The 17,743-nt window shown below is 39.8% G+C and overlaps 1 protein-coding gene across 9 annotated transcripts in view; it reads right to left on the reverse strand.

The window, feature by feature from the left end:
* Positions 1–17,743, reverse strand: part of dmd (dystrophin) — a 1,932,045-nt gene that overhangs the window by 967,052 nt on the left and 947,250 nt on the right. For 8 of the 9 annotated variants that reach the window (XM_073045659.1, XM_073045653.1, XM_073045656.1 and 5 more), the window contains 2 exons: positions 6,915–7,022; positions 3,633–3,749 (listed from right to left, as the gene is read on the reverse strand). In XM_073045659.1, the coding sequence (XP_072901760.1) occupies positions 3,633–3,749; positions 6,915–7,022 (225 nt within the window). The remainder of the gene's footprint in view (positions 1–3,632; positions 3,750–6,914; positions 7,023–17,743) is intronic. The other variant, XM_073045658.1, reaches the window with a different exon arrangement.

Here is a 17,743-nt window from a genome sequence, read left to right on the forward strand (position 1 = left end):
GTATGTATTTACACAAAGTAAATCACCTCTGCATCTGGCTCTCTCTTGACAAAGACTCAAGAGATCAGCCCAGTGCAGACACTGACACAAGGGAAGATGATCTGTGGAGAGCCACTGTGTTAACAACACAGGAGTGGCTGATCACATTTTACTGGGAGACGACAACTCATATATGAATCTTTGATTATGTAGCACCATGACAAATATGACAAAGACCCACAAATCACGAGCCCTTTGACATATCAACCTAAAGTACTTAAGCTTTTTGATGTACAACCTTGATTCTGTTGCTTCTTTTATAATGTACTTGTAATCTTTTAAATTATGAATACTTTGTTTGTTATGATACAACCTGGATACTTACCTCAGTTAATATATTTAAGACAAGGTTGGATAGATTTTTGCATATGTAAAGGGGGGGGGGGGTTTCTTTTTCTTTGTTACTGCGTATGTTAATCAAAATGGCTTCTTTGTTTTGTTAAAAGTAGGAATGCTTCTTTGTTGCGAGAGAGTGCTGGAAGCTTGTTTGGGTTAAAATTTACTGATAACGAGAATTGTATTCCTTTGTAAACCAATTGGGATTAATGTTGTTCTTTCTTCTGAGTCTGTATGCTCTTCTTGGCGGGCTTTTGGGGAGATCGGCACGAGGGGGTGAGAGAGAGAGGACGTGATGTTGTAAACTGGGCGAGGAACTGACCCCAAGCGGGGGTCCAAGGCCAGGAGGTACCCCAAGGAGAGGAGACGAAGATAGATGTGCTTGGTTGACCACTTCGGGTGGTCCTGAGCTGCGAGTCCAGGAGTTTGGAGGGGATTGAATGGTGGCCAGAAGACTTCAGTAATTGAGCTCCAATGGTTGTGCACTAAGTGGTTTGGACTTTGATAAGTTTGGTGCCTTTTCTTTATTTTCTTTTCCTTCATGTAAACTGTATCGTTATTAATTACTTAGTTATAATAATCTTTATAAATTGTAATCATTTAATTGAATATGGTGTCCTGTTTTTGGGCGAGGCGGGGACATCACACAGCATCCACACAAGCTGATTACCCAGTTTGGCGGGGCCGAAGGCTGCTCCCCCTAGATGAGAACGAGCTGAGCGAGCCTGAGGCGACCCAGGGGGTTACACGTAGCAGGGGAATTAAGGGTTATGGGGAAAAGGCAGGTAGATGGAGATGAGTCCATGGTCAGATCAGCCATGATCTTATTGAATGGCAGAGCAGGCTCAACGGGCCAGATACCCTACTCTTGCTCCTATTTCTTATGTTCTGATGTTTGCAGCCCAGTTACCCACTCAGCAACAAAATTCGGAAAGGTTAGAAAATACTTGATAGCCTGAGTCATCTAACTATCTCCAGACAAAGGACAGACTCAGCTGCAGTGACAATAAAATCAGCCTTGGTATGGATGGAGCCCTTGGTTTTTATCTAGAATGAAAGTCAGACACTTGATGTGCAGAAATTGCATGACAATATTTTCATGTGGCTACTCAGTGGTTTTCCACAAAACCTCCATCAATATTACATTTTCCAAAATAGTTTTGACAAAGCAGACCAGCAGCAAAGAAACTGACAATGCAAACTAACACAATCACAAACCCAATTGGCAATTCAATGATACATGTCGCTGTATTAGTGGTAATTGAAAGGTTAAATTCAGGCCACGAGCTAAATATCACTGGTTAATAAATTGGCCATGACTGAGGAGAGAATGCAGTAAAAGCATATTGCAACTGCACAACAAAGCCAGGGATGGAGATTAGATTTTGCTCACATGCATTTCATCAGGGATAGCACTAAGTAAATGACTGGAACAACAGGCCAACCGTGACCAGCTTTCATTCTCCTGTGCAATATTGTAAAACCAAGTTAAATTTTGAATTTCTGATTTATCCTCATCACAGCAAGCTCCATGTTCATAACATGAACAGATATCTAAATATTACAAGTAAAACATTGGCACCAACAATGGGGTAACAAAAAATTCAGGGTGAACCTCGCTAAACCCAGACATGATTAAGTTGATTATATATGTGGTTAAGAAGGAATATGGTGCATTGGCCTTCATCAACCATGGGATTGAGTTTAACAGCCGAGAGGTAATGTTGCAGCTATGTAGGACCCTGGTCAGACCCCACTTGGAGTACTGTGCTCAGTTCTGGTCGCCTCACTGCAGGAAGGATGTGGAAACCATAGAAAGGGTGCAGAGGAAATTTACAAGGATGTTGCCTGGATTGGGGAGCATGCCTTATGAGAATAGTCTGAGTGAACTCGGCCTTTTCTCCTTGGAGAGCCAGAGGATGAGAGGTGACCTGATGGAGGTGCATAAAATGATGAGAAGCATTGATCGTGTGGATAGTCAGAGGCCTTTCCCCAGGGCTGAAATGGCTAGCATGAGACGGCACAGTTTTAAGGTGCTTGAAAGTAGGTACAGAGGAGATGTCAGGTAAGATTTTTTTATGCAGAGAGTGGTGAGTGCTATCGGCGACGGTGGCGGAGGCAGATACATTGGGGTCTTTTAAGAGACTCCTGGATAGGTACATGGAGCTCAGAAAAGTAGAGGGCTATTGGGTAACCCTAGGTAATTTCTAAGGTAAGGACATGTTCGGCACAGCATTGTGGGCCAAAGGGCCTGTATTGTGCTGTAGGTTTTCTATGTTTCTATATCATGCAATGGGAGCCTAACTGAATCCTTTTAGTGTCTATATTTGGAAACATGGAGAGTTGCCAATTTAAAGGACCCTCTCAGCCAGAGATTTTATGTTCTTTTAAATCAAATTAACATTTTGAAAACATTGCCTTTCCCTTTCCTTACAACTCTGTGTGTGTTTCCATTGGTAACATTCAGCCACAGATCAAAGAGGAGAAAATAGCTTGGCACAGAGATTAAGGATTCTAATTATTACAAAATGATATGCTTGTTATAGTTTTCAAATGTATGCAGCAGTGCTGTGGTTCTGAAGCAACTGTTCTCGATTCTGGCTGACCAAATTGTCTACACTAATCCATGGGTCAAGGAGAGCAGCATTTCCTTTGGGTGGCAAAGAAATGAATTTCAAACCTAAAATATTCATAAGAAAAACAAATCTCTTCTATTATATACTGCATCCTTCATTGCAAAATGCCACAGTATTCCTAAATAAATCACTGCTGAATGCTAGTTGATACAAGAGGGTCACTGCTGCTATGAAAAGGGGAAATGCTTAGATGAGACAGGCCACTTTTAATGTGATGCTTTCATGGAAAAGAGACAAAATGAAAGGACAATTTTCTTTCCCAACCCAAATGAAAAATAGTGGAATTAAATCAGACAGATAACTTTACAAGGTGACGATGAATCTTTCAAAAGACTTCAGCAAAGATTTATTCCCCATTTTAAGCTTAAGAAAATGCCATCTCACTGATCTTCAGCAAAGGGACTTTGATAGCTAATTCTGAATGGTTCCCAGCATCACCATTTGTCATTCATTCACATCTGAGCAAAGTTTTTTTCAAAATAGCAGAACAAAAAGTTACAACTGTACAATTATAACCTTAACCAAATGAGTGGACTCTTCATTATCATTTGCAATATGGCATAATTCAAATCCTTAGGTCTATCCCTGTGAGATTTTATTTATAACCTGATCACTTCTTGCCTGAGGTGGCCCAGGAAAAGAAGAGGGATGCAGTGAGGAACCAAAGGTTGAAGTAGTCAGTTGGCGAGCTTCCTTCAGTCCCTTAGTCGATGTTTGTTGACCTTTCAGAAGCTTAAGCTTCACCAAAGGAAGCAAGACAGTGGAGAATAAAAGATGGGAGTACACTATTTAGATAAATCATGCAGAAACTGCTATAAATACACAAATATACATTGATATCCAAAGTAAATAATGCTGTACAAGTAAATGGAATTTTAAGATTTTATATCTGAATAAACAGAGAAAGTTACAAGTTTGACATTCAAGATCATTTAGAACCAGAGAATTATAGAAAAGTACAGCATGGATACAGGCCCTTTGGCCCATCTGGTCCATGCTAAACCATTTAAACTGCCTTCTCCTCCCATCGACCTGCGCTGGAACCATACAGTAGCATGCAAAAGTTTGGGCCCCCCTGGTCAAAATTTTTGTTACTCTGAATAGCTAAGCGAGTAAAAGATGAACTGATTTCCAAAAGGCATAAAGTTAAAGGTGACACATTTCTTTAATATTTTAAGCAAGATTACTTTTTTATTTCCATCTTCTACAGTTTCAAAATAACAAAAAAGGAAAAGGGCCCAAAGCAAAAGTTTAGGCACCCTGCATGGTCAGTACTTAGTAACACCCTCTTTGGCAAGTATCAAGCTTGTAAATGCTTTCTGTAGCCAGCTAAGAGTCTTTCAATCCTTCTTTGGGGGATTTCTGCCCATTCTTCCTTGCAAAAGGCTTCTAGTTCTGTGAGATTCTTGAGCTGTCTTGCATGCACTGCTCTTTTGAGGTCTATCCACAGATTTTCCATGATGTTTAGGTCGGGAGACTGTGAGGGCCACGGCAGAAACTTCAGCTTGCGCCTCTTGAGGTAGTCCATTGTGGATTTTGAGGTGTGTTGAGGATCATTATCCTCTTTTCATCTTCAGCCTTTTGACAAACGGTGTGATGTTTGCTTCCAGGATTTGCTGGTATTTAATTGAATTCATTCTTCCCTCTGCCAGTGAAATGTTCCCCGTGCCTCTGGCTGCAACACAAGCCCAAAGCATGATCGATCCACCCCCGTGCTTAGCAGTTGGAGAGGTGTTCTTTTCATGAAATTCTGCACCCCTTTTTCTCCAAACATACCTTTGCTCATTGTGGCCAAAATGTTCTATTTTAACTTCATCAGTCTACAGGAGTTGTTTCCAAAATGCATCAGGCTTGTTTAGATGTTCCTTTGCAAACTTCCGATGCTGAATTTTGTGGTGAGGACGCAGGAAAGGTTTTCTTCTGATGACTTTTTCATGAAGGTCATTTTTGTGCAGGTGTCGCTGCATAGTAGAACAGTGCACCACCACTCCAGAGTCTGCTGAAACTTCCTGAAGGTCTTTTGCAGTCAAACAGAGGTTTTGATTTGCCTTTCTAACAATCCTACAAGCAGTTCTCTCGGAAAGTTTTCTTGGTCTTCCAGACCTCAACTTGACCTCCGCCCTTATTGTTAACTGCCATTTCTTAATTACATTACGAACTGAGGAAACAGCTACCTGGAAACACCTGCTATCTTCTTATAGCTTTCTCCTGCTTTGTGGGCATCATTTATTTTAATTTTCAGAGCGCTAGGCAGGTGCTTAGAGGAGCCCATGGCTGCTGATTGTTGGGACAAGGTTTGAGGAATCAGGGTATTTATAAAGGTTTGAAATTTGCATCACCTGGCCTTTCCTAATGATGATTGTGAACAAGCCATAGCTCTAACAACTAATTAAGGTCTGAGACTTTGGTAAAAGTTATCTGAGAGCTCAAATCTCTTGGGGTGCCCAAACTTTTGCATGGTGCCCCTTTCTTTTTTTCCCCACTCTAAAATTGTACAAAACAAATACACTAATCTTGCTTAAAATGTTGAAAATAATGTTTCATCTTTAACTTTATGACTTTTGGAGATCAGTTCATCTTCTATTCACTTAACTATTCACAGTTACAGAAATTTTGACCAGGAGTGCCCAAACTTTTGCATGCCACTGCGTTTCTATGATATTGTAGATTATACATTAAACTAAAATGTTAATATACAGCTTTCCTTTAAGTACCTGTACATGATCCAACAATGTAGTAACAATAAAATTGTTTATGATATTTGCACTGGCTATAAGTTCCAACAAAAAAATGCACACAAGACTTCGTATACTTTTCTTGATCTAACCTCATCAAAAGATGTTTTATTCCTCTCTCTCTCTCTCCCTTCTGTATTGATCAAGATTACCAAATAAATATATCTTTATTAGTTATCTCACTACACCTTATTCTCTCAAGTCCATTTACTGAATATTTTTATAACATTTCTCTGGTATTTATTAGGAAGTAAATTATCTGTAAGCCATGACTCACTAATAAGTGGCAAGATCTATCTTATCACGTTTTTCCAACTGTTGAGTCACTGTTATGTCTTTTTGTTTCTAGGGCAGGAAGTCTCAGCTGTTCATTCTCTTCTGGCATGTATTTATACAAAGTCCTCACTGCATTTCCAATGTTTATCTGTTGCCATTTCTCCTTTTAATGCAGAATTGTTCATGGTACTCAAAGTGTACCAACCAAAGTCTTGCAGATGTTTAACTGGTACTGTTTAATTCTATAAATACACAGTTTACCTCACTAAAAGCTGACACTGGTGTTTTATTAAAAGTATACCCAAATCTCTATATTCAAGTCTAAGCTAAGATCAGGCCGAAGTACCAAAAAAGGGCATCAACTGCTGTATGTTATTATCATTCAAGAAATACCATCCAGGAATATGATTCTCTAATCTGAAACCAGCAGAGTGCACCAGAGAAGGAACATTCATATCAATTTAAGGACAAGTTCTCACCATGAGGCTCATTTTTTAAAATCAGGCAATTTAAAAACATTTTGCTTGATCCTAATTGACTCAATTACTTTGCAGATTTTTCAACCAGGATTCCACCAAGGCTCATGAAACCCAGTCCTTTTTTTTTTGTTGTCAATCTATGCAAAAGTAGTTACCTGGAGTGTGGGAGCAGAATGTTAAATTAATGTGTCAGAAAGCACAGTGCTACTCATAACCATCCAAGAAAATAACAGATGCTCTTCAAACTTCTATCTTTAAATGCTAATGACATCCATTAATCCCAAGTCTGCTGTGTTCCAGATGCAGTGAGTAGCACTGTACCATTGCTCAAACAGCCGTCATCATTCCATCCACTCTGCAGATGTTGTACTTTGCTTTAACTAGCCAGTCTAGCAGCTGCTAATCCATCATACCTGCTGTTGCACTTTCTCCTGCACAGCGAGAAAACTCTTCTGATTTTTCAGTTCCTCAATCTCAATCCCGAATGTTATTGGGGTATCAGATACGTTCTCTGGAATTGGCTGCGGGGAGGCAAGCATGTGAGGAAAAGGAAGTAAAACTAAAATTAAAGCAGAAACAATGAGGAATCTATGTCTCAAAGTCACAATTAATTCATTTTTTTTTATCATCAGCAAAACCGTCACCAGTTTCCTCATTTTAATTATGATACAAAATGAATTTTCCCAATTTCCATTATTATATATCAGCAAATTAAACAAAATTGATTTAAAAATACATTGGCACTTAAAAAAAATAAACATGGACATCTGTGTAGCTGAATTTTGCTTCCAAATTGAACTCAAGACAAACCAGAGCTTTAATTGTAGAATATATTTTGGAGCAGCTATCTTCTGACTGCAGTTGTGTATCAGCTGAATAAGTCCTGAAGTGACGTTAGACAATAAAATACAGAGCCATTTAGGCAAAAAGCAAAGATCGTAATGGGCAGGATCGAGCAGTGAAAATATTACAGGACAGGTTTCTTAGCATTGTAATAACAGGTTAAAATCTCACCATAGTGGCTGGGAATATAAATTCAATTAATTAAAATAAATTATAATAAAAATATCAGGATCCCTTATAGTGACCATGAAGTGAGCAGACTGTTATAAAAACCCACCTTCTTCATTAATGTTATCGTTACCTACTTTTGCCTATTATCTGACTTCAGGCCACTGCAACATGACTGCCTCTGAAATGTCTCAGCTGGCAACTCAGTTCAAGGTTAAATAGGGATGAACTACTTTATGTCCTAATCCCGTGCAAGAAATTAAAACAAAATGGGCATTCTCCTCATTTATGTGACAGCATAAAGCACAACCTTGGCAACACGCCCAGGAAAGCTGGAAGGTTGGTCTAATTTTGCCTCGCTCCAATTGATCAATTGACTGCCCTGTTTATAACTTTAGTCACATGGTAAGAATTGCAGACACAGATTATTCAATCTTACTGGTCTTCACTGCAGATATTTCTCTGTTCAGAACTTGTACTACCTGCGCAAAACTGAAATCTAATAAAACATTTAAAAATCTCAACAATCTGTGCAATATTACTCCACGGTGAGTGAATACTCTAAAACATGTGGATCAACTGTATATATCCTTCTAATTTTTATAATGAGTGGAAACTTTCGTCACTTTGACATGCCATTTAGTAAGTCAGAACAAACATGGTAACTGTACATCAACTTATGATTTTATATAGAAGACCACACATCGAAATCCTATTATATTTTATGTTGGATTTCCTCACAACATGGATGGAGGACTCTTTCCAAGGACCTCGAAGTAGTCATAGTTGTCAGATGAACGCGGCTGATAGATATGCTTCTGAATAGAATATTAAAGTCCGATTGCAGAGCAGACATGGTGAAGTTAGGGTCAAGAAGTGGTAGCAGTAGACTGATGGTTGATTTTAGATCCTGAAGTCACCGTGTTCACATTTGATCAAGGATTATTTTTCCTGCCTTTTCTGTCTTTGCAAAAGTTACATTCTATTGTTTGACAAAGCTTCAGAACATTAATCAGGGAGTCAAAATATATATTCGCTTATTCCTGCTGATGCTGAACAATGTTGGAACATGATTGTTCCCTTAACACTCGATCCACAGAGTACTGCAGATTCAGACAAATGGCAGTTAATGAGTGGAGAATCAGGTATTTTGTAAAGGTAAATCAGTCTGGAATCACTTAAATCAAGGTGTCAACCCAAATTCAGACATTCTTTTGAGAAACAAGTTCCAGTTTTATTGTGTTTTGATTCCGATTATTAAACCTAATTCTTATCTACATCAAGTGGAAGGTTGGAAGTTAAATGTGATAGTTTGGAAATCATGCTCACCTTAATGGGTGCCTGGATGCATCATATTGTAACAGTTGTGTGAAGTTAATAAAAATGTGCATCTCTGAGAACAGCAACTGTAGTTCTGCATGTCAGCCAGAAATGGAGATGAATGTCCATTTGTTGGAAAATTGATTTACTAAAATAATCATGTTTATCAGCGTGGTTCTCTTAACAGCTCCCTTTACCAACCATTCAGAGGTTAATGCCCACGATCATAGATTCATCAATCATTTTCATGCATGGATTGGTAGTAAAAGTCAAATAATGTGTCCATTTTTACCACTTGAAAAAAATGCAACACTTCAAGTTTTGTTCCTGTCTATCAGATATGGTTTAATACATTACATCAGACATGCAATGAAGTTCCATTTTCAAGGAAGGATTAAGCAAAATGAGCCAAGACTCTTTGTAGATTAGATCAGCAGAATGGTCTCTCTTTGAAAGACATACAACAGAGGCTGTGAGGGCGTTTCTCATGGGAGTATCGAATAATGGGATATGGTGTTAAGAAGTTATCTAACCCAGAGTATCGTAGATGCTCAGTCACTGTTCAGAGAAATAAAAACATAAGACAAAGGAGCAGAATTAGGCTACTTGGCCCATCGAGACTGCCTTGCCATTCCATCATGACTGATGTATTATCCCTCTCAACCCCATTCTCCTGTCTTATCCCTGTAAGCTTTGATGCCCTGACTAATCAAGAACCTATCAGCCTCCACTTTAATTAAGCTCAATGACTTGCATTCCACAGCTGTCTGTGGCAATGAATTCCACAAATTCACTACCCTCTGGCTAAAGAAATTCCTCTTCACCTCTGATCTAAATGGACGTCCAGTTCGGAAGCTGTGCCCCTGGTCCTAGACTTAACCACATCAGGAAACATCTTCTCTATATCCACTCCATCTAGAACTTTCAATGAGATCGCTCCTCAGTCTTCTAAACTCCAGCATGTACAGGCCCAGAGCCATCAAGTGGTCCTCTACGTTAACCCTTTCAATTCCAAAATCATTCTTGAGAGCCTACTCTGGACCCTCATAATATTCCAATTGTGGTCTGACAAATGCTTTACTGAAGCCTTAGCATCACATCCTTGCTCTCAAATATTCTTGTCATCTCAAAATCATTGCATTTACCTTCTTTACCACTGACTCAAAATGCAAGTTCATTTTTAAGGACTGCCAAGTCCATTTGTAGCTCTGATTTTTAAATTTTCTCCCCGTTTAGAAAATAGCCTTTGCCTTTATTCTTTCTGCTGAAGTGCATGACCACATAATTCCCTATACTATACTCCATGTGCCACTTCTTTGCCCATTCCCCCAATCAGTCCAAGTCTTTCTGTAGACTCGCTGCTTCCACAACACTACCAATCCCTCCATCTATCTTTATATTGTTTGAAAACTTGGCCACAAAATCATCAATTCATTGACATATAATGTGAAAAGAACCGGTCCCGTTGTCAACCCCTCCGGAAAACCACGAGCCACTGGCAGCCAACCAGAATAAGCCCTCTTTATACTGACTGTTTGCCTCCTGCTAGTCAGTCAATCTTCTGTCCATGCTAGTATCTTTCCTGTAATACCATGGATTCTTATCTTGTTAAGAAGCCTCATGTAGGGCAGCTTGTCAAATGCCTTCTAAAAATCCAAGTAAACAACATCCACTGACTCTCCTTTGTCTATCCTGTTTGTTATTACTTCAAAGAATTCCAACAGATTTGTCAGGCAAGATCTCCCCTGAAAACCATACTGACTTTGGCCAACTTTATCATGCGCCTCCAATACCCCAAAACCTCATCCTTAATAATAGACTCTGTCATCTTCCTAACCACTGAAGTTAGGCTAACTAACTAGTCTATAATTTCCTTTCTTCTGCCTCCCTCCCAGCTTAAAGAGTGCAATTTTCCTGTCCTCTGGAACCACTCCAGAATCTAGTGATTCTTGAAAGATCATTACCAATGCCTCCACATCTCTTCAGCTACCTCTTTCAGAACCCTGAGGTGTAATCCATCAGGCCCAGTTGACTTATCTACCTCCAGACTTTCAATTTCCCAAACACCTTCTCCTTAGTAGTAGCAATTACACTTCAGCCTCCTGACACTTCCAATTTCTGGCATACTGCTCATGTCTTTCACAGTGAAGACCGACACAAGATCCTTGGTAAGTTAATACTTATTAAATAGTAGGGTTTTAGATCATAAAGAAACCAGGAGTTACAAGGATCAAGCACAGGAAATGGATTTCCAACTAAATATCAAATCAGCCATGATCTGCTTGAGAGGCACCACATCTGTTATATATGACCAGCTTTTGTTGAGTGGTGTCTCAACCTACAGCTTAATGATGAAGTGTAAGTGTGTTGTTCCACATGGTCAATCTGGACTATTTCAATGTTTATTTTTATTAACTTATATTATTAAATTATCCATGTAAGAACATGCACTGTTGATGAGGTTAGCACATGAAAACTTGACAATTTGTTTATAACGATCTCTCCTCTGAGCAAGAAGATAGAACACTGAACAGTATAGACCCTTAGGCCCATGGTTTTGTGCCAACCTTTTAACCTGCTCTAAGATCAATCTAATGCTTCTCTCACACCTAGTCCTCATTTTTCTTTCATCTGTAAGCCTATCAAAGAGCCTTTGAATGTCCCAACTACACGTGCCTATACCAAAACCCTGGCAGCGCGTTCCACACACCAACCACTCTCTGCACAAAAAAACATAACCTCTGACAACCCCCTATACCATATAACCATATAACAATTACAGGCCATCTTGGCCCTTCTAGTCCGTGCCGAATACTTACTCTCACCTAGTCCCACTGGCCTGCACTCAGCCCATAACCCTCCATTCCTTTCCTGTCCATATACCTATCCAATTTTACTTTAAATGACAATACTGAAACTGCCTCTACCACTTCTACTGGAAGCTCGTTCCACACAGCTACCACTCTCTGAGTAAAGAAATTCCCCCTCATGTTACCCCTAAACTTCTGCCCCCTAACTCTCAACTCATGTCCTCTTGTTTGAATCTCCCCTACTCTCAATGGAAAAAGCCTATCCACATCAACTCTATCTATCCCCCTCAGAATTTTAAATACCTCTATCAAGTCCCCCCTCAACCTTCTACGCTTCAAAGAATAAAGACCTAACTTGTTCAACCTTTCCCTGTAATTTAGGTGCTGAAACCCAGGCAACATTCAAGTAAATCTTCTCTGTACTCTCTTTATTTTGTTGATATCTTTCCTATAATTTGGTGACCAGAACTGTACATAATACTCCAAATTCGGCCTTACCAATGCCTTGTACAATTTTCACATTACATCCCAACTCCTATACTCAATGCTCTGGTTTATAAAGGCCAGCATACCAAAAGCTTTCTTCACCACCCTATCCACATTAGATTCCACCTTCAGGGAACTATGCACCATTATTCCTAGATCACTCTGTTCTACTTCATTCTTCAATGCCCTACCATTTACCATGTATGTCCTATTTGGATTATTCCTACCAAAATGTAGCACCTCACACTTATCAGCATTAAACTCCATCTGCCATCGTTCAGCCCACTCTTCTAACTGGCCTAAATCTCTCTGCAAGTTTTGAAAACCTACTTCATTATCTACAACACCACCTAACTTAGTATCATCTGCATACTTACTAATCCAATTTACCACCACATCATCCAGATCATTAATGTATATGACAAACAACATTGGACCCAGTACAGATCCCTGAGGCACACCACTAGCCACCGGCCTCCAACCTGACAAACAGTTATCCACCACTACTCTCTGGCATCTCCCATCCAGCCATCGTTGAATCCATTTCACTACTTCAATATTAATACCTAACGATTGAACCTTCCTAACTAATCTTCCGTGCGGAACCTTGTCAAAGGCCTTACTGAAGTCCATACAGACAACATCCATTGCTTTACCCTTGTCAACTGTCCTCGTAACCTCTTCAAAAAATTCAGTAAGATTTGTCAAACATGACCTTCCACGCACAAAACTGTTCCTGATCAGACCCTGTCTATCCAGATAATTATATATACCATCTCTAAGAATACTTTCCATTAATTTACCCAACACTGATGTCAAACTGACAGGCCTATAATTGCTAGGTTTACTCTTAGAACCCTTCAATCCTTTCCTTCAATATACTTTCCTTCAATCACCTTAAAATTAAGCTCTCTTGTATTAGCCATTTCCATTTTGGGGAAAAAGGCACTGGTTGCCTACTCTGTCTATCCTCTTGTCAACTTAGACATTTTTATCAAGTCTTCTCACGTCCTCCTTCACTCCTAGTTCACTCAGCCTATCCTTGCATGATATGCTCCCTAACCCAGAGAACATCTTTCTAAACCTCCTCTGCACTCTTTCTAAACTTCCACATTCTGCCTTTGATGAAATGATCAGAATTGAACACATCCTTCCAAGTCTGGTTTATAGCATGGTTCTTAAACTCAATCTCCCATTTTAAGAAGGCCAAACACAGTGTATGCCTTCCTAACCACCATATAAACTTGCATGGTAAATTTGAAGGACCTATGAATGTAGAGCCCAAGATCCTTGTGCTCCACGACATTGATAACAATCTGGCCATTAACTTTGTAATCTGTCCTCAAGCTCAACCATCCAAAGTGTATCACTTCACTCTTTTCCAGAATGAACTCCATCTGCAACTTCTCAGCCCATCTCTGCATCCTATCAATATCTCATTGTAAACTACGACAACCTTCTACACTACCCACAACATCAGCAACATTTGTGTCATCTCCAAATTTACTAACCTATCCAGAGAAGGCAGTTTAATTTAAATGGATTCATAAACTGACTTAACTGGTGGAAATTAATTTCTGATCAAAACACAATGAATTTCTTTTAGCAAAACTGCCAGCACCCTCCAGAAATAAAACCTACAACTACTTACATTGCCCTTAATGAGTATTCGCCCCACCCCTGTAAGTTTTCATGTTTTATTGTTTAACAACATTGAATCACAGTGATTTAATTTGGCATTTTTGACACTGATCAGCAGGAATGTTTTATCTTTTGTGATAAAGTGAAAATTTCTACAAATTGATCTAAATTTATTACAATTATTCAACACAAAATAATTGATTGCATAATTACTCGCCCCCTTCAAGTCTCAAGACACTCCATTCTGGATGTGCTAAAGGTAAAGAAAAGCAATGGCTGTGATTGGAACACAGCCCTAGACTGGGCCCGAATGGCAAAGAATACCATGCACAATGTACATGGTGAAAGCCTGTATCAACCTGTGCTCAGCCAGAATACAAACCTTCCCTCCGTATCGGTTGACAGGCTACCTGGTCTGAAGGGCACCATAAGGAGTGAATGGATTGGGAAACATATTTCAGCGCTGCATGCATCAGGGAAGGCTTTCACTGAAGCAGAGTGCTCAGGGAGAATTTGAAGAGCTCTGAGGGTACAGCTCCATTCTACAGATGAGAGCTATGAGACGGGACAAAGTGTATTACAAAAGAGCAGACTGTACAGAATGGAAGGGTCCTGGAGTTATCATTGGTCTGGATGGTGCTATGGTATTCGTGAGACATGGGGCGACATATGTGAGAGTGCATCATTTCAGACCACATAGAGTACAAACTGAAAACTATCAGAATTCCATGGAGAATGACATAAAAAATGAAAAGCTCTTACCTGAAACACTGTCACATAGCACAGACAGATATGAGGAGAGTGCAATTGGGGACTCAACAGACTTGCTGAACAGAAATCATCACAAGTGCAAAGACAACATGGAAGTTTGTCTTAAAACAAGACAAATTGTGAGACTTACACCAAGACACTGGTATCTCATACAAAGCTGAAGTCTTAAGTCATGCAGGCAAAGCCACTGGAAGAAATAAACGCTGGTACAACTTGAATTATCTAGAACCAGGCATGGTCACTGGAAATGCAGGGTCAGTTAACATGTCAAGTATAGACTGACTTCATATCGAACCAAGCATAGATCCAGCTGGACCATCTGTGAAATGTCAAGATGAAGATGTCCTTGTAACTAAGGAAATGTCATGTGAATCTGCAAAACAGGATGAAATCAGTAGTTGGAGAAATAATGGGGTGTTTGAGAAAGTCAGAGACATTTGGCAAAAAACAGTGCCTACAAGATGGGTGTGTACCCTGAAAGAAACCCTGACAGGAATTACGTCAAAAGCATGCCTGGTAGCTAGAGATTTTCAGGAACTGAACATGCCAAAAGCATTGGCAACCCATTGCACGGACAGACATAAAATTTGCATTATTTTAGGAAATGGAGCTGTCACATGACATTTACATTAAACCCCTGCCTGAAGTCAAAAGTGTGTGTATGGTCAAGCAGATGCATCACTCAGTATAAATGGTCAAGGAAATAATGTTCAAAGCAGGTGGAAACATGTCACAAGTGGATTCAGCTGTTTCATACTGGCAAGATTTAGAGTGTCATGTGATTGGAGCACTTGCCTGTCATTGTAGATGACTTCATATAGGGAGGTTCACAAAGTTTTTGCCACAACAGTCATCCCTGAGCTAAAGTCAGCCTTTCAGGTTGGGCATGAGAAACATGACAGATTCTGCTACGTAGGGATAGACATCCTTGCTGTTGATGGACTAGTACAACTGCAACAAGAAAGCTCCATCAGGAATCTTCAGAAACTGAGCAACTCAGTTCTAAGAGAAATCAGACTCTATGGATAGCAAGGCATCCAGACTTTGCATCATGTTTGATGCCTGCAACTTGGCATCCAGCACAAAAAAATTCCACAGTACAAACTTTATATGAGACAAACAAGAGAGTGCATAGAATTCAATCAGAAATAGTAGTCCTGAAGTTTCAACAGCTTGGAAAAGATAGCTCACTGAGGCTCATTGTCTTCAGTGATGTCTCACTTGGAAATCTTCCTGACAGAGGGATTCAAGGGGGACATTTTATTGTACTGATGGGGGAAGAGGGAAGATTTTCACTTCTCTGTTGGCAATCAAAAAGGATCTGAAAGTTGTATGTAGTACACTGACAGGAGGAACGCTTGCAATCGAGAGAAAATCTGCAGATGCTGGAAATCCAAGCAACACACACAAAATGCTGGAGAAACTCAGCAGGCCAGGCAGCATCTATGGAAAAAGTACAGTCCACATTTCGGGCCAAAACCCTTCGGCAATGTCTGAAGGTATTGACAATGCCTTTTATCTAGTCACGCTCTATTCTGAACTTGTCTATAGTGACCCAAAGAAGAACGGTGTACAAATAACATGTCATAGGCAACTACTCTTCGGTTGATGCCATCAAATCCACCAAGTCAGTTACAGAGATGAGGCTTTGTCTAGAGATAAGCAGCATCAAGGAACTAGTCCAAGCACAGAAAATTCATCATGAGCTCTGATCAACTACAAAGGAACAACTAGCTGACTTTCTCACAAAGAATGGAGAGCCAGCTCTTGTGCTGTTAAAGGCACTTAGAGAAGACACTTGTTACCTAAAGAACTGTCAACACCTCCTAATGGATATTTGAATGTTTTTTTAAATTTAATTTTTATATACATAAAAAGGATGGGGGATTATTGAGTTCTATTCATTTGGGCTATGTAAACATTTAGTTGGCATGTGCATTGCCCTGTTTGGGCATGCATGCAAGGGATGGAGGGAATTGTGAGTATAAAAATGGTGGCCCTCATGTACTGAACTGAGAGGGAGAGAGTAAAGTTGTTGAAATGAAAGAAAAACTTGTCTTTGTTGTTTGAGTGTTAACAATTCCCTTCAGTAATTTCCCTACAATTGAAGTCAGGCTCACCACCCTGGCCAGTCCTCGCTACCCTCTTGAACAACACGTGCAACCCTCCAGTCTTCAGAAATTTTCCCAGTGAGTAAAAACAATGCAAATATTTTTTACAAGGACCTCTGCAATTTTCTCCCTGGCCTCCCATAAACTCTGGGGTGAACAGTCAAAAAACACTTCAAAGCTGTAAGTACCTCCTTCTTCATCATATACATGTGTTGCAAGACTTCATTACTTATCACCCCCTCTTCTTTGGCATTAGATATTCCCATTAGTAAATATAGAGAAGAAATAGACAGAAAAAAATCTCAGCCATATCATGTAACTCCACATCTAGGCAGCCCTGATGGTCTTTAAGATGACCCAGTATCTCCATAGTCACTCTTTTACTGTTAATATAACTAAAGTATGTCCTGAGATTATCTTCAAGCCTATCTGCAAACCCATCTCATACTCTCGTTATTGTCCTCCTGATTTTTCTCTTAAGTCTGATCTTAAGCTTTACGCTCTTCAAGGGATTCAGTTGTACCCAGCTGCCTAAAAACAATGTGCAATTCCTTCCTTTTTCTTGACCGGAGCCTCAATATCTCTTGTTATCCAGGGTTTCCAGAGCTTGGTATGTATACCCTTCACCTTAACAGGGACATGCTGCTCCCAGATTCTTGACATGATCCTTTTAAAAGCCTCCACTTTCCAACTGTTCTTTTGCCTTTAACTGAAATCACCCAGTCAACCCCAGCTCTATCCTGCTGAATGCCCTGTAATTTGGACCTGCTCCATTTCAGGACTTTAATCCTGTGCACCTGCTTAATCTTTATTCATAGCTATTTTATAACTGATAGAATAGTGGTCTCTGGCCGCAAAACCTTCTCCCGCTGCTACTTTAGTTTCTTGGCCCACCTCATTCCCTAAGAGGAGGTCTAGCATTTCGCCTTCCTGTACAGGTTCCTCTGTGAAAGTCATGGATGTACTGCAGGTGCTTTTGATGGCTCAGTCAATATGGGAAAAACTTCAATTTCCCACAGGCACTACCCTACTTTTCTCACAACTACATGAAATTTCTTGACACATTTTCTCCTCAAATTCCTGCTGATTAGT

This window comes from Hemitrygon akajei, chromosome 5 (assembly GCF_048418815.1).
Source record: "Hemitrygon akajei chromosome 5, sHemAka1.3, whole genome shotgun sequence".
Taxonomy (NCBI): domain Eukaryota; kingdom Metazoa; phylum Chordata; class Chondrichthyes; order Myliobatiformes; family Dasyatidae; genus Hemitrygon; species Hemitrygon akajei.